We start from the raw sequence: 26,188 nt of genomic DNA on the forward strand, positions 1-26,188 counted from the left end.
ATGTGGATACCTGCAGCTGCATTTTTGGAAAGCAATTTCCAGATCAGAGCCAAAAGCATCTTTCCTGTCCTCAAAGGGGTCGCTAGCTCTGTTAGGAAGGAAAGGGTAAAATCAATAGCATTTATTTAATTCCACGGAGCTGTATCTTCTTAACTCTGCTGTGTTCAAAACAGCATCTTTCTCAGGGAGGCAGGGTCTGTATTCAGCTTAGCCCTGAGGGAGCTATAGCAATACTCTTTTCCCCATATTTATGATTTGCTCACGTCATAGCTGTGTTTCACACTTTCTCTCAGAAACAAGAATTCAGAAACTATTGGGGTGTCTTGTAAAGCAACAGTAATCTGTTGTTCGTTACCAACCAGGAGGACACATCACGCAACACAGTTGGTGCGGCTGCTGGTGAAGTAAGTAATTCCTGCTTGCCTTCAGTTAAATTCTTACACGGCTGAAGAAAATACTTAGTAAAATACCTCAGACCAGGTAAATTTTTCTCATTTTGAAATGTCATAAACAGCTCAAAACTCAACCAAACTCTCTGAAATGGTCACAGACTGGGCTTCTGGTACTGTGCGTGGCTTCATGTTAAAGCTCAGGGAAAGCGCCATCCTGCTGAAAATTTTAGTAAATGAGGACCTCAGATAGCCCAGTAAATTTAGATAGCCCAGAATTTAATGCCATAGCTACACAGTCACCTAAGCAAGGGAATAGACTCAGCTGTAAAATCACCCCACCACATTAGTCTTCAGGCTGATCGAGGTGTGGGGGCAGGAGGGGGTGCCCCAGGCAGCGGTGCCCAGGGATCGTGGGGGACAGGGGAGGACTGCCCTTACCAGCACATCAGCGTGGTGGTGTGGCCACATCCTGAGCTCACATACCTGCATGTTGAACCTCACCCAGGGCACCGCTCCCAAAGGCAAAATCAGCTAAAATTTTCAGAGCTCTGCCTTTTGCATTGCAGCCCTTTTGCAGTCCCTGGAGACAGCAGCTCCCACCAGCATCCCTGGGCACCCGCAGATGCAGAGCTGAGTGTTTTTACACTGCACACATGACTTTTTCTACAATCAGAGAGCAAGACCAACACAAAGTTTTACTAGCTTTCATTTTTCTTCTGCCATGGTAAGGAAAAGGATCATCATCAAAGAGGATGAGGGCCATTAAGCACTCAATATTCTGTTACAGTGATTGGTTTATGGCCTCATTTTGCAGCAGCTTTCTTTATCAGGTGTGCGGCTTCATTGCCTGTCCTATAGCCCACATGCTTCACGAGTTTGTTATCTGCAGGACACTGTGCTCCTGTTTCCAGAATAGCTGGTACCTGACACGGGAGCTGCTCTGGAGTGAACATTATAGAAGACCTGATTCTACAATCTGTTAGCCAGTTTTGGACCTCTGTCTCCACAGATTTCTGTGAAGATAGAAGGAAAAAACCTGTGGGTTGGAGATCAGACCTTGCACTGCTGATAGCTTTTACTGAAAAACCAGAGTGTTTTACAAAGCGCCACTGCATGAAAAATAGCTGTGCTTCATTTTCTATTAATTGCCTGCCCTTAGCCAAACCCAACTAAAATTTTGTGGTACCCCTTAGGTGATGAAACATTTGCTGCCTCACACACTGAAGACAGGAAGAGCAAAACAGTAATGCTTGGAAAATGCCCTGCTGTCTCCTCCACAACATTGCAAAAGCTCACACATTTGAAAACTGTAAACATATTCCAACTCACATTTATTCACGTTACTGCTTTCACATTGATGTTGTGCAAGACACTGCTCATTTCAGATGGGGCCACCAACGTGCCCCAGTAAACTCTTGATATCTTTTATACCATGAATTAATACTGTAGTCAGAACATTAATAAATACTTGAAAAGTCTGTAAATGACCTACACTGAACTCCTTTGTAAAAGTATTTACCTTATTTAAATGGATTTATTTTGGTGTCAAAACATATAATACCATGAACTGCTGGATGCAAATGTTCTGACAAATTTTGTGCACCTGATATGGTCTTTGTCACTGCTGTAAGTCTGCCTGAGTTCGGGATTGAGCAGAAAGCGATGAAGAACCTGCAGAGCCAAACTAGATTTGATCTTAAGATGCTCACTTTGCTGTCATTAAAAGCAGTGGGTCTTGAAGCAACGCAGCACTTCCCAGGGCGATCCTGTGGGCTGGTGCTCAATGATCTGCTGCTCAGGTGATGCCTCAGCCCAGGGTGAAATGTTGGATGCTTCAAGCTCCTCTGAGTTCTCTGAGCACATCAGACTTCCTCGCACACTTGCGTGCATGCCTGTGTGCGTGCGTGGGCTGCTCATCATCCCCACGGAGCAAAACCAAGCAGCTGCACCAGGTATATGATGCGGCAGTCCCTGTCTGTGCCCTTTAGACATAGCCTTCGTGGCAGACGTGGTTGCCGTTGATGAGGCTGAAGGTGGCCAGGGAATGGTTGGTGCTCTTGAGGGAGGTCATTCGTGTGGTGCTCCTGGCCATGCTCTGGGACCGGATGAGGAGGCGAGCTCTGCAGCAGAAGAGCTGGTTGTTGAACTGTTTCCGAAAGCTCTTGCTGAGCAAGTAGAGAGCAAACGGGTTGACACAAGAGTTAGTGAATGCCAGGATCCGAGCACAAATGCTGGAAATGAAATGCAGCACTGAGGTGTCCACCTCTGAGTAGTGGTAGGACCGGTATAAATAAATTATGTGAGTGGGAAGCCAGCAGAAGGCAAAGAGGCACACAAAGACCAGTACTGTCCTGGCCAGGCGCTTACGGGATTCAATCTGGAAGAAGAAAGAGAAATGTAGATTAGTAGCTATTCCTAGCTCAGACCAGTAGCTAACTATTTTCCCCAGTGCTGCAGCTTTGGGGCTAGCGCATGGCAGGTGGCATGGCGATAGCAGGGCAACCTGGACCGCAGGTGAACACTGAGTCAAGGGACCTCCTTGTCTCTCCTCAATCCCCTTCCCCTAAAAAAAAATAATTCTGAAAATTTATTACATAAGGAAGTAGTCTTTCCTTTCCTGTTTAGAGATAAAATTCCAATGGCTTGTCACTTTGTAAAATCCCAGCTCAGGCAACAAAAGTGTGGACACCTGCATTAGTTATCCATCTGTAATATATACAATCATATGTAATTTATATATATTAACTTATTATTAGTATTATTATTATTAATTATGGGGTAGGGGTCTGGGATATTTCACAGAGCCCAGAGGCAGGAATTTCTGCCTTGGGGCCATGTGGTATATGTACACAAAAGTGCTGCCAACAGCTCACAGCCCTTAGAGACCAAGTGCAGCACTCAGAGGCCACAGGAGCCAGAGAAACCGAGAGAAGAAATCCTGTACTCGGAGAAACACTGAGGCACTGGTGAGGTGGCCCCTCCAGCTGAAAGAGCTCGGGCCACCAGGAGAAGGCAGACGTAGGTGGTGAGTAGACGGATGACCAACTCTCAGCATAATTTGAGCTTTGTCAGGGAACGGTGCTTTTACAATGTCAGCTAGCACGCAGTATAACCTTCATGCAGACAAGCAGCACTTTTGTTTTACTTACACGTACAGTCTTGGAGTCAACCCAAAGGTATTGCTCAGCCAAGGGGAGCTGAGGTAAACTGTACCTTGTCTTTTGTCCACCAGTGCTCCACACTAAGATAACAATGCCACTGGAAAACACATCTTTCTTGCCAACAAAGACAAGAGCCGTGACGGAGGTCACCCAAAAGGACAGGACAGACAGAGCGCCCAGAAAGAGCTGCTGAGATTCCCTGCTCCCTGGGAGAGGTTGCACAGCCAGAAGTTTGCAGGCACAGAAAGCGTAACACCGCTGACTTTTCAGGGCTTCGTAACGTTCTCTTCTCTGGTAATCCCTGCACCTCTTCCCAGGCACTCCTAGGGAATTTGTTGGAGCCCGCTCCCTGTATTTGAGTCTGACCTGAACGGCCTGAAACTGCCCCTAGCCCCAGCCCCGCTGCCCTTGTTCCTGCCCCGGTACGGCTACGATGCCTGGCCAGGCTCCAGGGACGCTTGCCCATCCTCGCTGCCCTTCCAAGCTGCACAAGTGCATCAGAAACTGAGCTGCTCACACCGGCTGGTCTTTCCTCAGGACAGCTGCAAGCAGGGAGTAGGCAGAAGAGACCCAGCAAGCCCATTCTGACTTTATTTTGTGCCCCTTTAACGGCACCGACTGAAAATCAGCCATTGAGCTTGGGAAGGATTGACATGTATGAGATGATAATGTCTCCAGAGAGTGGGCTGAAAATTAAATCCTTTGAGAAAGGGCTCTCCTTGGCTAAACCATATATTCTTTTTAAATGTATCCTTAATTTGATGTAGGGCTATTGAGGCCACATCTGCACTATAAAGAAAGGAAGCAATGCTATAAAGAAATCGATACCAGTTATCTCAGATGGAGACCTATAGCTCCTGAATGCACTGCAGGACAGGAATGATGGACTGACGGTGCTAGACTGCAGCCTGGCCTTTTGCTTTCTTTAGAGCTCTCTCCCCAAAACCAAAGGAGGAAAGGGCTGCTTTTACTACTCACTTTATCGTCACTAATCAAACCAGTCATTGAACCAGAAGAAAAATGGCCTGCAGGGGAAAAAGATTTATGCACATTCAGAAGGGGAAAAGGAGAAGGATTTCAGGGATTGCACATCATTCAACAGGCAGAAACCACAACTTTCCAGCCCCACTGTTTCACCTTAGCACCTGATGGCTGCGTGAGATGATTGTGTTAGGTCAGCCTAAGGAGGAGATGTCAGCTGGGTGCAATTATATGGAAATTTGTTCAGCTGAAGAATGGCTTGTGTCAGTTTAGCTTCGGTTGAAGCACACCTCAGTTGAAAGGAAGAGGTAAGGTAAATAAGGTAAATATGTCAAGGTAAATAAGTTGTTTAGAAACAAGTTACCCTGCTGTTATTTACTTACTTGGACAACCTAAGGCTCAGACGCATTCAAATTTAAGCACTGACCTGAAATACCCAGTTGCTCATGCAGGATTTAGATTCCCCCCTGGGGATGACTTTTTCTTGCCAGTTGCTTACAAAAGGAGCAGTCAAGAGGAAACAGTCTCCAGTTGAAAGGCTGGAGTTAGGCTGGCCAAATCCTGGCTAAATCCCCTCACTTTGTTCAGGACTCGCACATTTTCAACCACACATTTTCAACTAGAGCATGAAACTCACTTGAAATACATGGGTCCCAGTTGAACCAGCCCAACTGTGAGCTCTGTGGTGGGATGGTTTGGGGAGTTTTATAAAAAAAAAAAACAACCACTCAAGAGTGACAGTAACAGAAGTAGCTCTGCTTTCAAGGGTACAAAGGGATCAGTAAAAGACTGTATTATTCTGGAGCAAATGGCCTACTTACATAAATCAAAGACTGTCTTAAGGTGAAACCTGAGGCTACCATCTATTGGACGAGATTCAGATTGACCAGTCTGACTTACTATTACAGGTGGACAGGTTGTTCTGTCCGACACAACTCCCCTCTGGAGACAATAGAAAAAGAGGCAGTTGTAGAAGGAGAATTATAATGACCAAAGAGTTTAAGGGAAGAAGCCAGGACTTTCCTTTTCTCTTGAGATTTCACACTGCAAAGATCACACCGTCCACAAGACATATAACTTCAGTGCATCTGTGAGGAGCCCACACGGTCCTGCTCTCTCCTCCTTCCTGAGGACCCTGCGCCCACCACTGTCCTCCTCTGGTCTCCACTCCCCTAGTCCCTCTCTAGCCTGTACCGATTTCTTAACACGGCACAGCACCAGCAGTGACAGCCGGAGCGGCGGTGAGCGCAGGAGGCATTGCCACCCCCACGGAGCAGCTGCGTACCTCCTGCCCTGACCCACCGGTACTCCTGGCCCTGGGGGGGACCTTGCAGAAGGGGCTTCCCCCCTCCGCTCTCCCACTGCTGTGTTCCATTTACTTTTCAGTCCGGAGGACTGAATTACGGAGCCAGCCTTTCCCTCTGTATGGAGAGGGACTGCTTCGTAGAGCAAGGCTTTATCCAAGGTCCTCTCTCTGACAAAGCAACTTTGAGAAGTTTTGATTTTCTGCTGTGTCACACCTCAGCTTCAATATCCAAACACTGTCCCCAGCTCTGCTTCTTTCCCTGCGTCCTAGTCAATGCCTCCCCAGGCTCTGGCATGGGTATCCTGCTGTGTTTGCCATGGTAACCACCCTGCCAAAGTCTCTGAACTTACAAACAGGAGAAGATGCTTTAACTGTTTAGCGGTGTGCCGTGGCTTGTGTCAACCATTTTAATTCTTTTAGCCCACCTAATCTACTAAAATCAGCACAACAGGTGCAGTCTGTCCCAGTGTAAATTTCCCTGTATGCACACTCTTTACTCCCAGATTCACAGGGAATGTGGATTTTGGTAGAAAGTCAAGTCTCTACCTGTTTCCTCACATGCACGTTTCCTTCCACGGGGATGTTGTAAGCGCTCCGGATCAAATTCTTAGCAATGAAATAATAATATACTGAAATGACAGATAGGGGAATGACATAAAAGATGAGAAATGATGCCATCGAGTGAATTTTGGGATGCAGCCCATCAGAATGCGGGTAAGGAGCACAGCTGACGAAGGTTTTATTAGTCCCTTTATCATGGAAAGGGTGCAGATCTGAAAACACTGCTTCAGGGATGGCAAGCAACATGGATACAATCCAGATTATAGCAGCTCTCACACAAATCTTCATCAGTGCATGGGATGCTTGGATCTCCATTGGCCTTACTATAGCTTTATACCTAAAAAAGAAAAAAGAAAAAAACAATTATTGACCCCAACACTCAAGCATTGTATTCTTGCTCATCCCTTCCATTTAGAAAAAAAAACCCCAAAAAATCCTTCTTTATTCAAGACTGTGAATTTTTTTCTGGTGTTTTAAATTTCAGTGTTTTCAATAGATTTCTCATTTTAAACCAGAGCCACCTGTCATGGGTCCATTCAGTTTCACGTATTGATTCTCATTTCATTTAATTTGTAATCGACCCAACAAAGCACAGTGCTGGCTGACATTAATATGTATGTCCAAATAGCATTAAGATAGGAAATGCAATCATAGATTTCTCTTCAAAAGCATACAGCAGTTTGCACCACTTCACAGAATAGTGTTGAAGGAAACTGAATGGAGGTTTTGCCATATATTTCATTGTGAACTGTGAGTACACTGGCCTCCTGCAAGCCAAATCTTATGTTTTCTCAGGCTACAAAGAGCATGTTGCCCATTTTAATTGCTGTTTGGTGGTGTAGCTGGCAATTAACAGTTGTCTGTAACTCAATGCACGCAGGCTAAGTCGCCAGAGCTGCTAACTGACATTCTTGAAGAAAAAAAATTTATTGCTTTCTATGCTAGATACGTAGAAGACTTTTTTTGACTTGCAATTTTGTCTTTCATGATTTCAGCCTTTCAGAAAATTGTACTTTAGAATTCAAGAAAATGAAAGAAGCAAACTTATTTGAACCTGATATGTGTAGTGAGAGAGAGGACCGGAAAACAGAAGACCTTCATATCTGCTAGAGCCCTGCTCTGGAAGGAGTGTACACTCCATGTAAATCATGATTCACATATGCATTTAAGGAACACAGTAGGAAAAAAAAAAGATAATTAGGAAGAAATATCTACAGGTTTCATAAATTATTATTTAGGGTCATTATCATAACAATTAAAATCAGTTGGACGTCTTTTGCAGGATCTACCTCCCACTGCCCATGGCCTATTTGGTGCCTTTGTCACTGTCAGCTCCCTGCGGATTGATGGGTGTCTGGGCCCCAGGCTGTCCCAGCCCGCTGTTGGCGTGGCAGGGTACATTCCCACGCGGCTGCTCTGCAGTCCATGTCCAAGCTCCTACCAGGATCCCGGCTCTTTCAGCCAGCCAAATTGGGCACTGGGATGGGAGCAGAGGTAGCAAGCATCATGCCCTGACTGAGACCAGGCGTCACAGAAGGGTCCATCCACCGGGCAGCCCAAACCAGGGACACTTCATGTACGCGATTGATTCCCCACGTACTACAGCCTGCATTATCCTAGAGAGAAGTCTGTCACTTCTGCACTGTTTTAACTGGGTAATTGCCTTATTTGCAGGATAAACACACATTCAACTTCTAGTTATAAGCAATACCCTGTTCACCATGCCTATCTTTTCCCTCTGTGTAGGTATATATGTGTGTACATCTGTGTGTGTATTTTATATATATACATGTATATTTATATGCATATATTTTATACATATACACGTATACGTAAGTATATACATACTTACAATTACGTTTACTTATATTTATTTTTATAAAGACTGTGTCTGGACATCTCATCATTTGCAGATGTTTCATCATACAATGCCACAGGTGACTTGTGTAGATGATTTTTTTCTTTAATGGACTGCAAACACCTTGCTCAATAGTCTTCTGTTTAGCCACTTATTCCCCAAGCTCTCCAGCTCCCCTTTATTCCAGCTATACAGCTGCAGCAGCCAGACACAGTATTTTTCAGGCTCGCTTAGCACCTCTTTAACTTGCATTCTGAAGCTGGGGATTCAGTTGGTGTCATACTACAAAGCACAATCTTCCAGTGCAAGATCATCATCTCAGGTGAAGAAAATCACAGCACTTAAACAAATACGATGTTACAACTATTGCAGTAATAAAAGGGAAGAGCTAGGCAGATTACTAAAACAATGTAGATGAAATAGCTCATTTTATAGCCTGATTTCCAGTTACAGATTATTGACAGAAACACTAGCTCACTGAACATCTTCAGTAAACCCTAAGGAAGATAAATGCAAAAAGAAATTAATTATGTATTAAGATATTAATAAATTTAGTTAATTCAAAGGTATTTCAGCAGGTGTTTATTGTATGCTTATCAACACGGCATGTTAGCATAATTATTTCAGGGATTTTCTTACATAATATAGCCAGCTGAGAGAATATTTTCCAGCATTGATATCCACTCACATGAATGAATTGAAGAATACGGAGAAAGAGAGATTCTGTTTTATTTTTATTAACATTAATAGAGTAGGGTGAGTCAGCAAATGGATCCATTTTAAGTTACTAGTACATTTTAATTGGAGATGGCATTTTCAAACAATATAATTTTGAAAGAACATAATTAGAAATGGCTTGCAAAGCGCTCAGTGTAGACTCAAACCATGAGGTCGAAAGCATAAAAAGATAAAAAAGAAAAAACAGAGCTAGAAAATAGGGTTTGAAAATGTAAGTTCTCAGATGTAAGAACACAGGTAGATATATTCTAAAGAGCCTGACAATTGAATCAAATTATTTTGCTGACTATCTGCATGACTTCTTTGACGGTGGGCTAACTTATTCAGAAATCTTCAGCAATCCCTGTTATCCTCCGAGTATTAATGCTTAACTGATAAGCATTGATCTGGTGGGAGTCTCCATTTCCAGCCACCTTCTGGATGTGTCAGCGGACCTCTCCCCAGCTTGCACCTCAGCATCTCCACTCTCCCACACCAGCCTGGGTTCAGGACAGCAGCTGCAGGGGTTGCTCTGTGTAAGGGCATGGGGGGGCACGCGTGAGCGATCGGACCCCCAGGCTGGGGCTTGGGCTGGGAGACCGCTGGAAGATTTGTCTGTGGTCGGTGCTCAGGGAGTGAAAAAGCTGCACCTCCTGGTTGGTTTCTGAGTGGGGCTCAGAAAATCCTTCACTCCTTTACTTTTCCACACAGCTTTCCTGATAGGGTCAACCCTGGATTTTACAATTTATTGGACATTCCTTAAGAACTGCAGCAAGGTAGACTGGATTTGAGCAGCAGCTGGTCCTGTTTTTCAGCATCTGTATTTCCAGCTTGTGTGTCAAATATTATTTCAAACTTTCCACAGCTTTGTCCTCTGCAACTTCTTTTTCAATGAGCTAGCCTGAGGCACAGAATTTTCCCATATTTAACATCCAGTATTTGAATAATCCAATCCACTTTGAAGAGGACATTGATGAATATGCCTATACACCTCAGTGCAGCCATGGACCTAGGTGGCCAGCCGAGTGAGCTCTCATGCAAAGGTCTTACAACAGCGTTATTTTTCACCCATCCAGTAGCACGGGCTCCGAGAGTATGTGTCACATTGCATGCTCAGCTTGTCTGCAGTAGATCTAGACATGGTCCTGGATTTGTCACCTCTGCTGCTTTCACATTCAGTCTCTAATTATTGTTTGATACCACCTTTTTCAGCTGAACTCCTTTCCCAGTCTGCTTTTAAAGAAATTTTTGAAAAAGATTAAAAACCAGAGGTATGATTTGTGCCCTACAAAAAAGGCCAAAACTTAAAAAGAAAAATATGCCTTCTGAAGATTCAGTTGAATAAAAAAATGATACAGTCAAGAACTTGTATCAACTCCAATCTCTCACCACTTGTCAAACAGCCCAGGTGAAAATGACCGGGTTGCCAATCTGATAGGAAATATGAAAGAGATGCTGACCTTTATTACTGCTCAGTCTTTGAAATTCTTCGTTCCTGCTGTGCTTGTGAAGCAGCAACCTGCCTCATGCACAGCAGCTACCAATGACCTTCTGGCCAGGATGGATGCCAGTGATGTCTGTGTCTCGCAGTCTTGTTCAAAGAAACCCGCACAAAGAAATTACACATGGGGCTAGCTTACGTGCAATTACTATAATCACAGTTCCTGAGGCACCATGAGGATTCACCCTATAGGGCAATCCTCCCCTCCACCAGCCACAGTGACTCCGGTGCCAACCCTCTTCTCCAGGTCAGTCTCCAGGCCTCCAAGAGGAGCCTGGTGAGAGGGTTGCTTCAACCCAGAATGCCAGAATTCAATAATTTATAATGCAGGATCACTTCTTAACATAATCCCACAAATTCATTGAGGATTGGTAGAAGCCCACGGAGTGTGTGCCTCTCCATTGAATCCTGGAAAATATCTTATAAGTCTCTTAGGGTCTTTGTCGTGCTCACTGAATAATTGTTTCTCACAACTGAAAGTACTGAAATTACCATAAACCGCTAAAATGTGACATACAAGGTTTTTCTGTGGTAAATACTTTTCCCCACTGAGGTTAATATGCCAGGGAAACTGGAAAACTGTGTCATTATCCTTGCTTTAATAATAATGTAACTAACGATAACACCACCTGATGTACTCTAAAACTTTGACTGTGCGAACATTGGTTAATACTGTACAATTAGACCCAAAGCTGCAACTTCAAACATAAACACAGAGGTAGCTTTATCATGAAGAAGACAGTTACAGATACACTCTCCAAAGACACAGATCAAAATAAGGCCCAAAATGGATGTCAAAGTTTCCTAGATGCAGTTTCTCTGCTGGTGCAAAATATTTTAGCCATCTTTTTGCTCCTCAGCTGAGCCAAGAAAATACACACCTGCTGATGTATAAACAGACTTTGCCCTCAAAGCCATATTGCCTATACGTTCCTAATCCAGAGATATGAAGGGTTGTAATTTTGCTCTCACACTGGGGAAGAAAGGACCTTATCCCTAAGGCGGCAGTTCCAGTGCATCCCTCATGTTTTCTTACTGTCACCTTCACCCACTTACTTGTGCCTGCTACAACAGCCACAAAAATTAAATCAAAACAACTAAAGCATGGGAGGAAAATCAGGTGCTTCCCTTGGATTTTAAATTAATTTAGCACCATATGTCTCACTGTCTGGTTTTTGGTTTTTTAGCACATAACTTTATGTTGCATGGGGAAGCTGGTGCTGTAGGTAGACTTAGCTTGCTTTCCTCTTTTATGTTTGCTTTTTATTAATGCCTTTCTCCCTTCCCTTATGTCAGTGATTAAAACTAATACAGATGGTCCATACAACAGCCCTCATTGTATATCTGGTAGGTACGGGCTGCGAAAAAAGAGACAGGCTTTTTTAAGCTGGGAGATACCACCTTCTGCAGCGTCTTTACAAGTGGTAGGTCAGTAGATCTTAATTTCAACCAAAATAATTTGTGTCCTTTGTAATAACTGCAATTGCTGCCAGTGGCAATGGGAAAGAAACATCCCTCCCTCGTGGCAGCGAAGGCGGCTGGTCACACAGGTAGGTGGCTGTCGGAGACGTTCCTGGTGACTGAATATGACAGCAAGGATTGTATAGCACCTATGTCCTGGCCACTACATCGCTCTCATCTATTGAATCTGACTTAATAGAGGCACTAAATTGCTTTCATAACTCTTTCTTCCTTACTTTTTTCAGCAGTAAGAGTGTAGCAAGAGAAAATGGCTGAAAGAGGCTCTGCCACAGAGTACTACCCCTTTTTATCACAGCGCTTCCACGCATGCCTATCTTCCTGCAGCTGAACATCATGCTTGCAAGAAATATAAGAAGAGAAAAAAAATCCTCCCCATCCTTCGTACAGGGAAATGGGACACTGCCCACCCAAAATGAATTTGCAGGAGTACTTCAGTTTCAGGAAAGTTTCCTCCAAATAGTATCATCCATTACTGTCCTACACTGTTTACTTAAAAAGATCCTGGGCCCCACTCCCAAATTTGTATAATGGTTTAAAAAAACAAGTGCATTAAAACCTGCTCAAACAAAATTTCAGAAGGCTTGCCTGCCCTTGCTTCATTACCAACCCCACTGTTTAGACTGCATCAGGCTGGCGGAAAGATTTGCCATATTGCCACTTTCTGTTTTTTCTCTGAAGTGAGAAATCCACTTACAAACTTCTGAATCTGTTTAAACTGAGCTCTATTTTGAGATGTTGGGCTAATGTGAACCTGAAACTTAAACAAAAAAGCAAGGATTAGTTGGAATGGACTGATGTCTTACAAAAATAGTCATGTAAATTGCTGTGAAGTAAAAACACTGAGTTCTTCCCAGCTCTAGAAAATGAGCTCCTGAAATTGCCACGACTTCCTATTATAATGATGAAAGAACTGCCTCTCAGCCAGCATGTCCCCATATTTCTTCTGTTCCCACCTGTAACCAAAAGAGGGAGAAAAGATATGCAATTCCCACTTCCTCTGATTCCCTGTCATCTGTCTCCATTTGTAAGCTTAATGCTTATTACCATTGATCTGGTCTTGGCCCATGAATAGACTGAACAAAAATCTTCTCATTAAAATTTTGTAATTATGTTCTACTAGTATCCCATTATTGTTTTGCCCACATAATATGAAGGACTGTCTCAATTACCATGCAAAAAAAGCCTCAAGCAACAGAGAAGAAGTTGACACTATGCAAAAACTGCATAAATGAAGCAGGTGGAGCCTTGTTGAATGTGAAGCTCCACTTGGAATGCAAAGAAAAAGTCTTACTAAATATCTGAAGAAATTTATGAGAAATGCAATGCCCCAAACTTACTTTATTGTTTCCACTATGAATGTTAGGAATATTTATAGCTCTGAAGACAATTCAATAAATCCACACAATTGCTAGACTGTCTAACCCATCAACACACTCCAACAATCTGTTCTGGGTCTGTTTTCCACATACTTATTTAAGATTATCATTATTATGCATGATTCTTGGGTGACATCTGTTATTAAAATCTTTACTTTAGTAAATTGCATATGGGCACAAAGACATCTCTAATGGGCTAGTCTTACATACATTGGCAGGTACTGCCTACTTTCTCTCTTGTTATTAATTTACATTTAAATGAAAAGAAAAAGGAGGCACTGATGGAATTGGCATAGTTCTCACTTTTTAAAGGGTGTGTTCAAATTTCAGTCTGTATACCTGCATACTGCTACATCATCCTGGAATCTGGACAAATGGGAATTTCAGTCCAGGAATGACTAAGGTGAAAAATGGGACAGAGTGTTTTAGAGACCATTGAACTGCACTACACACTGGGGAAAGAGAGCTTAAACAGTAACCATTTGATAGTGAATGTGCTATTGGACGTAGCAGCCGTGGTGTGCTTATCTTAATTTTGTGGAAAGAGAAGAAAAAGCTATACATATATATGTACATATATATATATATATATATATGGAACTTTAGAGAAGCAGGTTTCCTAAAATTAAAAGCATGTCAGATCAACTGACTGGGAATATAAATGTAAAGGGGCAATGCTAACTATACATTAGGAGCTGACCTCCAGTCTCCACCCTTGTCTCCCCCACCTTGCCCTGAAAAAACTGTGCAGGGCAAAAAGCTGCCCTGAATAAGAGAAAATGAGGAGTCATGCTAAAACCTCAAAGAAGCAAAGAAGTAATTAAAAAAATCAATATACAACAGATGGGAAAAAAAGCAAAAGTAAATGACAGCAAATATCAGAGTTTAAAAATGTCGGTGACTGATAAGGGAAGCTGGAGGAGCCAACAAATTATCAAAGGTCGCTGTGTAACAGACAAACATGCATTTTTAAATACATCAGAACAAAAAAAAAAATCAGTAAGTCAGGCATACACATAAATGTTGAAGATATGAACAATGATGAGACAAGGCGAAAAGCAATGACTACATATTTGTCTTCAAGACCAAATGTGGAGGAGGTATCTATACCATGTGCGCAGTGCTGTAGATACAGCAGAAAACTCGTCAGCTGTATTAAAGAAGATGTGAGCCACCATCTGCTAACACAAACCACTTTCACACCAGCAAGCCTGAATAATTTACACCTAAGAGTATTAAAGGAACCAGATGGGGAACAACTGGTGTTAATTTTTTTAGAAATCTTGAAAAAGTGGAGAAATTCCCCAGAAGTGGAGAACTGGCTCCAAAGTTCTGAAGTTCAGAAAGCTGGAAGGTGTGACCAAGAAAACTGCAAGTATTTGGGTTGCCCAAGCCCAGCTGTGGATAGAATAATGGAGAGGTTAATCCTGCTAACAGGTGATAATTAATATGTCTGTCTTGTTTAATGCACAGCAGATTTAGTATTTTTTTTTAATATTGTCACAACATTATAACTGATGTAAAATGGATGTTGGCCATGCTGGCGTACAAGGGAGGCACAGCCTGCATGGGCACGTTGGCATGGGTGGCCGTGCATGTAGATATGCACATGTGTGTGCCAGGGCACGCGTGGTCCTCCCTCCCCTATCCACGCCCATGCAATTCCTGCTGTTCTCCCATGGGACAAGGGTTAAAATTAGCAGTCCTGGACTGGGAGGCAGGGCCATTCCAGGTGGGAACCCCCATGGCCTCCCCGGCAGGTCCTCAAACATGCCGGTAAAACGGTGGCAGTGTGTGGAGCCGTTTCTAGCCTGCGTCCTGGGAACCTGCTCTAGCTGCAGTGTTATTTATTGCGTATACCAGCTGCCTTGAGCAGGCTATAAAACCCTTGCTGGGAAAGTTTGCAGATGACGCAGTGGCTGACCAGACTGTAAAAATATTTTAGAGTCATTGGGATAAATGGCCATAGTCTAACAGAAGCCATTTTAACTCAGCCAGGTGTAAAATAGTATATCTAGGACCCAAGCGAGCAGATTATGCCAAAAAATTAGCGATCTTTCAAGGAAAGAGGAGACCAAGAGAAGACATTGGAGCATCTCTTCTGCACCTGACAAAATGAGGTATCCTGTGCCATTCTCACCGTGTCACAGCTCTAATGTAATCAGTACCTGAGCTAGCTAATATAAAGCTAAGTCAGTTATATGATGCTTAAGTCCTTTCTGTGGCTTCAGTTAACATAGGTGTCATAAGAGACCATCACATCTATATGAACTTTCAGCTGCATGTGGGGCTGAACAATCTAGTGTTATCCTTGACAGCTGTTACCATAGAATCACAGAATGGTTTGGGTTGGAAGGGACCTTAAAGGTCATCTAGTCCAACGTCCCTGCAATGAGCAGGGACATCTTCAACTCGATCAGGTTGCTCAGAGCCCCGTCCAACCTGGCCTTGAACACTTCCAATGACAGGGCATCCACATCTTCTCTGGGCAACCTGTTCCAACGTCTCACCACCCCCATCATAAAAAATTTCTTCCTTATGTCCAACCTAAACCTACCCTCTTTCAGTTTAAAACCATTGCCCCTTGTCCTGTTACTACAGGCCTTGTTAAAAAGTCCCTCTCCCTCTTTCTTAAAAGCCCCTTTAAGTATTGAAAGGCCACAATAAAGTCTCCACAAGAGCCTTCTCTTCTCCAGGCTGAACAACCCCAACTCTCTCAGTCTTTCAGTTATGCTATTAGTTAGATTATTATGCAGTGGTTAGAGGTCAGATGAATTTGGATTTGAAATATGTAAGTTCTAAGCGGTGAGGGTAACAGGATGCCGGAGACAGATGAGGGCGACAGGGTGATATGTGCACCTTTAGTCTGAATACTCAGAAAGTTGCCTAGTGTCACTGAAAAGGTCTGTTTTAATCCAAATCCTATGAGAGATTCAGCAGCCTCTGTGCACGATGCAGGCAAGAAATGCTGCAGAACTGGATGGCTAGTGCAGTCAGTGCTGGTCCAGCATCTGCATCTCTGCTTCTCCCAGATCATTCAACCATCTATGTCTAAATCTCACGCTTCAGGGCTGTCTGGAGGTGTGAAGAAGTGGTTTTTCCTCTCAGGGTGTTGTGGTACTGTTTTCTGTGCCACCTTCCCACAGAGCTGCAGAGACTGGCCATAGCTGGAGGGCAGGCAAGGACAGCATGGGCAGAGCTCTGACAGCACTTCTCCCTTTGATGCTCCACAGTATTCTGCAGTCTGGTTAAACTGATCACTACCCTAGCATCAGGAGGGGAGTTTTCTGCAAGGGACTCCAGCTTTCTGCCTTTCTCTACAGCATACCAATTGGCTTGCTGCTAGGATGCCTTCTGGTGCCTCAGCACTGTGAGGGACCCAGGCATCATCCTTGTTTTCCGCCCCAGGGTACAGGCTGGTCTTCTGGACACTGAAATCCCCTGCTCCGCCTGAGGTCGTATGCAGCAGGCAGTACGAGGGGGAATCGAAGAGCCTGCTATGGGCAGGAGCTCGGGCAGCATCTTATGTTCTGCATGGTTTGGGGTGAGGTGGGCAGATGCGTGCGGAACTAGGGAGAAACAAGGTGAGGGGGCTCCGCAGGGCTAGCAGTGGGGTCTTTTTTCAAAATAAGAAGAAAACAGGTTATTGCAAGGGCTGTCTGTGAGCAAAACAGCTGCTGGATATTTCACTGCATATACAGGACAGGCTGTGCCTGCTTCTCCTTTTTCAGCTCGACTCCCTTCTAGTCTTCTCAGCCAGGCTGTTGTCCACATCTGAACACCAAGTAGTAACACATGAACCAATGGGACCACTGTGAGCTTGTCTCCCTGCAGCGATGCTGACGTGCCAGCCCACCACGTTCAGTCTGACACACAGCTGGCAAATTCTCCACAGCCAGTCGCTCTCCTTATTAACAGTGTGTGCAGCATCTTGTACCATGAGACCATGACAACTGATTGGGGTTTTTAGGTTTTACTGAAATGTAAACAATAGGTAATCCAACTTTTCTTCCTTTTGATTGCTTAAATATTGACAGTCTCCAGCACATTAGCACTGACTCTAACCTCGGATTTGTGCACCGGTCCCACTGATATAAACAGGAGCTCTAATGTTCCCGGTTATAGAAGTACATCTATCGTGTTTTGGCCATCTGCTCCAGCTAATCAAGGTATTCAGAAAGTTTGTGCTGTTTGATCTGTTTCTCCTGGTGCAGACGGATGCAGGGGCTGAGGAAATGAGAGCTAAAACCAAGGGTGTTAAGAGCATTTATATTATATTGACACAGTGGCCAGCAACACAGGATCTAAGACTCCGTACATCGGCTGAAAGAGATATGTGTATCTCTCTCTGCACATACCCTGTGCCACCAGCACAGGAAGAGCAGCGGCACGGACACCATGCCAGCAGCAAGGGTTGAGGAGTGGCTGCCTCGTGCTTCAGTTGGAGGGAAGGCTTTGGGCTGGGCTCTGAAGCCCCTCTGGTTTTCTTCCCCAGCTTGGAAGGACCAATGTTCTGGCTGAGATCACGTCAGTGGATCTAAAATGTACACATGGGGGGTATCATTCTGCCTACTTGCATCGACCAGATTAGAGGCTGTCTTGGTAGTTCAGAGGGTGGCTTTCTTCCCCACGCTCACAAAACCTTCCCGAGGCTGCACAGTAAATTGCTCCAAAATAGTGCCTTAGTTACCTGACGGGATTTCATGAATGCTGTGACTAGACTGACCAGAATAAATTCATAACTGCTATGGACCTGACACTTTACAACTGATGGTATTAAAAAAAAGTGTCACTCTGTAAGTCAACTCAATGAAAATCTGGTTTGGCTTTCCATAGCTTTATTTCAGGGTGGCACACTTCCCTTAATCCTCTTGTGGAGACATAATCCAGTGATTGTAAAATAAAACAAATGAACTGACATGTAGGTATTATTTCTCCTCTGGTATTGTGCATAATATTAATAGTAGGGGCTGAAGACATCCAAATCACAGAAGAGATGAGTCCACTAACAAAGATTTTTGCATATTTAAAAGTATCTTTCTAGAAATTCTGGATTTGTTTCTTTCCTTCCACACTATTTTTGGGGGAGAGGGGGTTGTTTGAAGTTTTTTATTTCTTAGATAAACAAACTGTCATATGAGTCCAGAGGAACATCAGAAGTTGTGTCTGTAATCCACTCCAAGGGACCCAGTGCAGCTGGAAGAATGGCAGCATCCCTGCATTCATGCCTGCACCCAAGCACTGAGGTCAACATTTCCAAAGCTAACGTCCTCATTTCAGACATCCCACATGACTGCAATTTCTGCTGTCAGCAGCTGGTCTTACCAAAGTAAGCCACCTAACCTCACACGTAATGTCATCCCATGTGTCCCACTACACCATCGCTCCCTTGCACCACAGACCAGCAGGCAGCTGCAGGTGGCAGGCATTGCTGCAGTTTTCCAGTGCTAAAACCCAGATAATCCAAGGTGCTTAAAGTAAAGATGCTGCTTGTAAACTCCCATTATGCTTTACACTTACTCTGCTGGGTGCTTGTAAAAACAGCATTACTTTAGGAAGGTTTCACTGCATGAACACCAGGGCATTTCGATTTTTTTACCATGTCAGCAAAACAGTGGGGAAGTATGATCAGTGCTTGACAGCTTGGGTAATTCAAATGCAAATGTACAAACCCTGTCAGTCATGGGAGAAACAGTCAATTAAATAAAGACATCTCCCATGACAAGGGCAATTAAATGGGCTGCTTTTCATCTTACTGAGCAAAGATTTTCCTTAATTTCCTGTCGCTTGCTGTGCCAGCCTTGGCTTTTCTGCCGGGGCCGGCGGGCCGGGTGTCACCGCTCTCACGGGTGCCTCGGCACCCTTCCCTTCGCACCGAGGAGGAGGAGGGCAGGCCAGCGGTCGAACCCAAACTCCCTCTTTGCTGGGATGAGCTGAGCAGCAGCTGAAGAAATCCGCTGCCTCGACGGAGCAGGGCAGCAGGGTAGACAGATGTCCTTCCCCTGCCAACCTCATTTACAGCCCTAAATCACACAAACACGCATACGCACGCATGGACTGCTTGTTTCCTTGTGCTTGTATACTCAGCCCTGGCGCCTTATCACTCATGGAGGGTGGCTGTAAGCACACCACAGACTTTAACCCTTTCCCGGCTGCTTTGCAAATTTGCCAAGCTTGCAGGAAAACAGGTCTCGCCGACAGCTCCCACTGCTCCTGCAACTGCAGCTAGACAGATGCAAGCACTGTGCAGCCAGTGGATAGTCCCACAGAAAATACATTTCTAATATTGTTAACTCTTCTTTGCCCTTTCTCGCACACTCTTTCAAGTAATTTAACTTTAGCCTGATGTGATCTCCTGATTGTACACAGAGCCAACCTAAGCACCCGGGGATCCTTTGGCTGCGCCCTACCTAACCAAACCTGTGCAGGCATGCTCGTCTGCACCCATATGCACACAGAGCACCTTGCAGGCTGGGAGGCTCCCACCGCAGGAAAAGCTGAGATCAGCAGTTTGTCCCTCTGTTTCTCCTTGAGAAAAGTTGGCAAGTCGGCAGTCAATCCTCTTGACAACCACTAGGTCTTGGTGGGTCAAACCACTGAGCCCCTTCAGGTCCTCTGTGCTGGAGGTTGGCACTTAGCTGAGTGTTTGCAGTCACCAGCAGATGATAGATTCGGTATTATCAACCCTGCCTAACACATGGGAAAGTGGGAATGGAAAGAATAAAAGTGTACCTCGGGAAACTGGGCCCCTTATTTTCAGAAGGTGATCCAAAGCGACCAAGATGATTTGTACAATTGTCATAACATGTAGCTTACGTGTCCCATCGCTCTCTCACGTACTGTATCTGCCCTACCCACTGCCTTTCATCTTGTGTTTCAATGGTCACGTCTTTGGAAATGACCCTGTTGTATCACACTCTGATGCTTTTCTTTACACAGCAGATTTCTGACCCCTGCAATGCCAGGTCTCTCCAGGCATCACCACAATACCTTCAGTAACGCCAGCAGTTGTTCCCACTTGCTTTTGCCAGTGGAAGGACACTGGAACTGATGGGGTTTTCTTATTATTTTTTGCAGAAGATGAATTATAGACAAAAGGTCTGTGGTGGACTGACAAGTCTCCCTTTCCTTGGAGACAGTGCCATGTGATGCTATTCACAGCAGATGGTTTAGGAGTTTTTTTCTCTCCCTTGCTTTATGGCTTTGATTCATCAGAACAGGGACATTCACATGCTTCATGAGGCATCTCAGGTAGGGTTCACATCACTGAACATTAGCTATCTCAAATATGGGCATCTAACCTGTGCTAAACAGCAAGGCTTCCTCTATAACCAAGGAAGGAGACAGGTATCCTGACATGGTGATTTATCCTGTCTCCTCTGGAGGTGTCTCTTTCCGCGGACCAGGGGACACCTTGCTGACTATCCTGGAGTGCCTCCACACCTCAGACAGCAGAAGCCAAGTGAGATGAGCCATACCCGAGCAGCGTTACCTGCTGGACTCCTGAGCCCTCATGCTACCCTGCTTACACCACCATGCCCCTGTCTTCTGCAGGTGTTTCCCTGACGGGAGCTGCCACTCATCCTTTGTGCAACGCCACGTCTGGCCTCAGAAAGGGTTGTCTGTGAAACCACCCCAGGTGTCAGGCTCAGCACCTCCCTGCCCCAGGGGCCACAGCAGGGTATTGGGCTGCCAGTCCCTTCACAGACCCGGGCAGGCACCACCAGGCTGGTCACAGTCAACTCGGAAGTTTTACCTGGGTGGTTAAGTTTATTTTCCTGATGATTCTGACATGATTAATACCAGGGCCTAGAGTTCAGGGTGACAGTTTTAAGAAAATAAAGATGGACTAATGGCCTGCGAGCTGACAAAATATAGACTGTATTATTTTGTAATGAAACTATCCTAGTACTGCTGTTAATATACCAAAACAGAAACTTCAGCAAACGTAATAGATAAGGGCCATTTGTGGTTCAATGCACAGCATTTAAGATTCCTAGATCTAATAAAGGTAAAAGTTTCATTATTATCTCCTTCTGCAGTGGACAACAGACGCATTAGAAGAGGGTAAAATGATCTCTTGGAAATAGAAGCATAAAGTCTTCTCTCACATGCATGCCTGTCCCCATTATAGCCAAGTGGCATTGAAAAGCATGGTCATGTTTGATCACCAGGGCAGCACGACGGTTAACAGGATGCAGATAAAGCTGAAGTTCAGAATTTAAAGTCACCAACCCCAAGCTTGCCACAGCTGCTGTTTCCTGTTCTGTTTGCTCACTTGAGGCAAAAAAACGCTATTGATGTGCTGCTCAGTAAAAGCATTTACAATATTTACTTTATGTGGCACGTGATCAGATAGCAACAAATCTCTCTAAAATAGTCTTCTTTATGATGCATTTTTCTTTTCCTGAGACCCCTTAAAACAACTTACATTACAGCTTTGGAAAGATGAGTTTCCTGGAGAAATACTTAGTATTTTCCTAACGTTTTCCTCAGAGCAGGCAGGGGGGATCCAGCCACCACATGAAACTCAGGAGTAAAAGTGTAGGTGGTCCTTTACTAGGGCATTTGTGCAGTTTTCCTATTTTCCCAACACTTTTAGAGCAAATTGCTTCAAGGCTTTTGTCTACACATAGGCCTGTTTGTCATCTGCTATTGGGGCAGACAGTGCTATTTTTATACTTACACCAACATGGAAGAGTTAATAAACATATTGACCGTTCTGTCTCTGAAACACTGTGGAGTCATCCGCTTTCATTGAGACCACATACTGCATATTGAAACATGTGTATGAACTACCTTGAAAACTGGACAAAAATATTCTGATGTTTTAAAGTAGGTTACGAGGAGGGACACAGAGTGGCATGCAAGGAACTACCTAAAGCAAAATTAGTTTTACTTCTTTGTGACCAAGAAATACAATCCCCAGGTCTTTTTTTGAACAAAAAACCCCTGAATTTTTCTCATTGGAAATCTTAGTACTTCTGTAAGATTCTATAACTTTAGCATGGTGACAATGTATTCCTTAATCTCTTTCTGAAGCATCCAAATTTGAAAGGAAATATCCTGGCTTCTCTGATGTACATAGGAGTTTCTATAAAAGCCAACAGTCTAATAAATACTTAAAACCTTTCCAGAAAGGTAGGCTTCATCCTTCCAAATAAAATTCAAATTAAAATGTCATTTGAATTTAAATCTGCATGCTCTGAGACAGTTTTCCAAAGCCTCACAGAAATCTAAAATAGACCTGGCTTATTAGAAGCATATCATTTGTTAAAGTCAAGCTTGTTTTCATATATTCTAAAATAGCATAGCAACTACATGTTATTTTTACCAAACATTATTGAAAGACAAAGTTTCAACAGCACAGATCAGTTTTGACTGGATCAGGGGCAAACAGTTTAATCAAGGGAAATATACTGGCTATAGCAAACTGAGATTCCTGGCTTCATGCATTCTCATTTGAATATTTGGAACATATTTCATGAAATATTGCCTCACATGTTATTAGCCTTAAGGAGGAAAGCCACTAGAAAGAATTGATTCTAACTGCAGTTTAAATTGCTGCTCCAATGCCTTCACACTTCATGAAATATGGATCAATTATCTTTTGGGCAAATATGAACATGTTAGCTTTTAACAGAGCTTCATTAATGGTATTTTTTCTCTCTGGTCTTTAGCTTGATCTGCTCTTGTTTTTCTTTTAATTAAGCTAGATTATTAGCTAAACTGCACGAACATTTAGTTTAGCCTAGGAGAAGCATTCTGTGCTCAGTCTGCATCCGCCGCAAGTTGTGCGCTCGTAACAACCAGAAATTAACTGAAGTTCTTCTTCCCTCATTAGGTTAAAAATATACATGTTACCTGAAAATATGCATTCATAATCGTGCATTTTATGGAGTCATAATTACGCAGACTTCTTTTCAAGGCTACAGCAGCCACCTTACCTGTCAGCTGAGAGAGCAGTGAGAGTAAAGACTGACACCCCTACAGAGGTGAGCTGTATGAAGGGGATAAGTTTGCAACCAGTTCTGCCGAACAGCCACTCGTCAGCAAGGTACCTGCTGGCATCCACGGGCACACAAGTCACTAAAAGCAGCAGGTCTCCCAGAGCCAAACTGGAGATGAACAAATTAGGGACATTTCTCATGGATTTCACAGTACAGAAGATCTTAATCAAAGTAATATTGCCAATAAGGCCTATCAAAATGATGATCCCGTAGATCGTGGGGATGGCGTAGAGGAACGCTGGGTAGAACCAGTCGTCACCAAGGAGGGAGAGGTTTGCACTCTGGTTGACAGAGATGTTGTAGAGAATGAAGTTATCTGTTTCTAGGTCTAGCAGAAGACACTCTCCAGATGCCATTGTCCTATTTTGTTCTTCTCAGAAGACAGCTTTCTTCTTCGAAAAATCCTCAAATAAATTTCTTGCTTTAATTTTGCTGCTGCTTGCTGTCTTTCAACAGTCAGAAGAGTTTAAAAGTCATATTACTTTGTGACACATCTTGACAACAAACAACCAAAAAGCAACTGCAGCTGGCTCAACAGTACTGTTTCCATAAGGTGAAAAGAGAACACCGTTTAGCATAGTTTAAATCCTGAAACTTGCCTTTTCCTCATTGACTTGTCTCGCTGTTAGGTATTCCTCAGCCCTGGAAGGCCATTTATCAAATTCAAAGACCAGTAAGTCGGAGGCATTTTCAAAACCGAGGCTTGTTAAATTCCCAGCTTCAGGTCTGCCAAGCAGAACCGAGTCTGAAACAAGGGAATTACAAAAAGCAAGAACTTTTGGTAGTTGCTGTCATGCTGCATTGCCAATCTCTCCTGGCTTTCAGCACCTGCGCTTGCCAGCTGGATTTAAAGTGAGGGAAAAGCAGGGCTCCGCTGGCGGCTCGGATCCTATAGGCAGGATCTTCTGGACGTCAATTCTTCCCGGCTTCCCATGATGAGAGCAGGCTTGCTTAAATGACTGCGGTAATTCCGGGGGAGCCGCCGGCGAGCGCCGGAGAATGCCAGCCACCTGCCGGACACACTGATCACTGCCCGGGTGGAGGAGAAGTAAAAACCACACCAAAACCTCCGTTAACTCCTTCGGTGGGGAAAGAAAAAAAAAAAAAAGTTAAAAAGAATTTTAAGAAATTGAAAAAAGAACAAACAACCCTGCTCATTTATAGTTCATGAGATGCAGTTCACTGCCTCGCCAAAAAAAAAAAAAAAAATTAGTTTATTTCAGACTGCAAGTGATGTGATCAGAAAAGCAATAGCACCTTCTTAAATAAGAGCGCACACACACTTTGTTTGCACTCTGGTATTCAGTTGTTCCAATGAAAGAGAATAACGATATGAAGCCAAATTCATCCCCCAGGGCAAATGAACTGAATAAAGCCAATTAAGATAAAATCAACATTATCGTTAAAGTAGGAAAATGAGTATTAGCACTATGCACCTGCAGTTAGCCAGGGGAGCCTGAACTCTGTGCATTTTTTGTTAATGTTTTAATTTGGTGGTAACAATAACAAGGGACAAAGTTTACCGTGCAATGCAATAATTTCTATTTATGAGGTCCCCATCATACTGGCATCTATAGGTAACGCATGTTTAGACACAGCAGAGAGAAACTTGCTTGGCTTATAACAGTCTGAATAGAGATTAATTAAGATATAAGTATTACTGATGCCTTACTGCTTTATAACAGGCTATTTATGATTATATACAAGGACTTTCTGGGCTGCGGAGAAATACAGTTAATTTGGAAACCAGCCTGCAGAATTAAATGAAGCTGTAATTTACATTTCCCTTTGCAGCTGCTCATTTTTGCAGGTGAAAGAATGTTTTACCAACTGCTAGAATTACTTGAAGCGAGGGGGGGGAGGTGATTCATATCGGGCATTAAAATGTGATCACTGGTTTCTAGATAAAGGAAGCATTTCAGGACACGATCTGGAAAACCTCCAGGTGCTCGGGAGCAGTGTCCCAGTGTGGAATTCTGAGTGGGAGACTTCAGTAGCTGTTTTCCTGCCTCATTCTTGTGAGCCGGGTCAGTGTTTTCAGCTGCTTTGCTGCTGTTCACTCTAGGTCAACAAAGGACTTAATGTGTACCCTTAACTTTAGGTAGGGCTACTTACATTTTTTTTTCAAGCCAAACACCTGAGAGACTGCTGTGGCGAGAGCTCAAGGGAACAGAGGAGAAGCCAAATTTTCCGGTATTCCTTTCAGACAAAAGCCTGCTTTTAAAAATGGTCCTGAGGTTTCCCCCGTTAAAAGCAGAGGATGCAGAGCTACTGTGCACCGTCTGATCAGAACGCACAGGCAAAAGCATTCGGTGGGTCAGGGCCAGCTCCGTGCAGGGCTGCCAGTTTGGGTAGAGGCCAGCCAGAGGCGGCACCGTGTTCAGCACAGCAGGACGTACCGCAGGCACGGAGGGGCACCACGGACCTGCTGAAGGAGCCCAGCCACACTGCGTGGGGAGACACGTCTCCCAGAGCTTCCCCCAGGATATCTGGGAGTCTGCTCAGGGGGGCTGCATGACAAAGGGATGCATGCTTCCTCCTCTTGGCTTTCCGAGCTTTGGGATAAAGCGGAAAGGACATTGCTGGAAGCGAGAGGAAGAAGTGGGAGCAACCACTTGATGTAATCCTGACGGTCCCCTGTGCCCAGCAGCCTGGTCGGCAGTTGGCAGCGACCTGCTCTGAGGAAGAGGTGGGAGCAGAGACCTCCTGTGGTCCTTTCCCATTCAGACAACTTGGTGACTCTCAGATTTGTAAAACCACCACTCAGAGACGTAACAGCTCTAGCTCTCCTCCTGAGCCTTTATTCTTCCAGATGGACAACAAAATGGTCTGTTTGCCAAAAA

General features: G+C 44.1%; 1 protein-coding gene across 1 annotated transcript; it reads right to left on the reverse strand.

Annotated features, from left to right (window-relative positions):
• Positions 1–1,706: 1,706 nt before the first annotated feature.
• Positions 1,707–24,345, reverse strand: GRPR (gastrin releasing peptide receptor). Its single transcript, XM_052773932.1, has 3 exons — positions 23,283–24,345; positions 6,387–6,738; positions 1,707–2,769 (listed from the first exon to the last, which is right to left on the reverse strand). Exons 1-3 carry the CDS (start codon positions 23,699–23,701, stop codon positions 2,377–2,379), a joined length of 1,164 nt encoding a protein of 387 aa, XP_052629892.1. The 5' UTR covers positions 23,702–24,345; the 3' UTR covers positions 1,707–2,376.
• Between the last annotated feature and the right edge of the window lie 1,843 nt (positions 24,346–26,188).

The sequence above is a fragment of the Harpia harpyja genome, chromosome 22, assembly GCF_026419915.1.
Source record: "Harpia harpyja isolate bHarHar1 chromosome 22, bHarHar1 primary haplotype, whole genome shotgun sequence".
NCBI classification, from domain to species: domain Eukaryota; kingdom Metazoa; phylum Chordata; class Aves; order Accipitriformes; family Accipitridae; genus Harpia; species Harpia harpyja.

What these genes read in the sequence shown, in the direction of transcription:
- GRPR (XM_052773932.1), bottom strand. Translation starts at nt 23,701, where the DNA reads ATGGCATCTGGAGAGTGTCTTCTGCTAGACCTAGAAACAGATAACTTC. An exon ending in ACTGCTCTCTCAGCTGACAG is followed by an intron (nt 6,739 to 23,282) that starts GTAAGGTGGCTG and finishes TTTCTTTTTTAG; the next exon opens with GTATAAAGCTATAGTAAGGC. An exon ending in ACGTGCATGTGAGGAAACAG is followed by an intron (nt 2,770 to 6,386) that starts GTAGAGACTTGA and finishes TTCTTCTTCCAG; the next exon opens with ATTGAATCCCGTAAGCGCCT.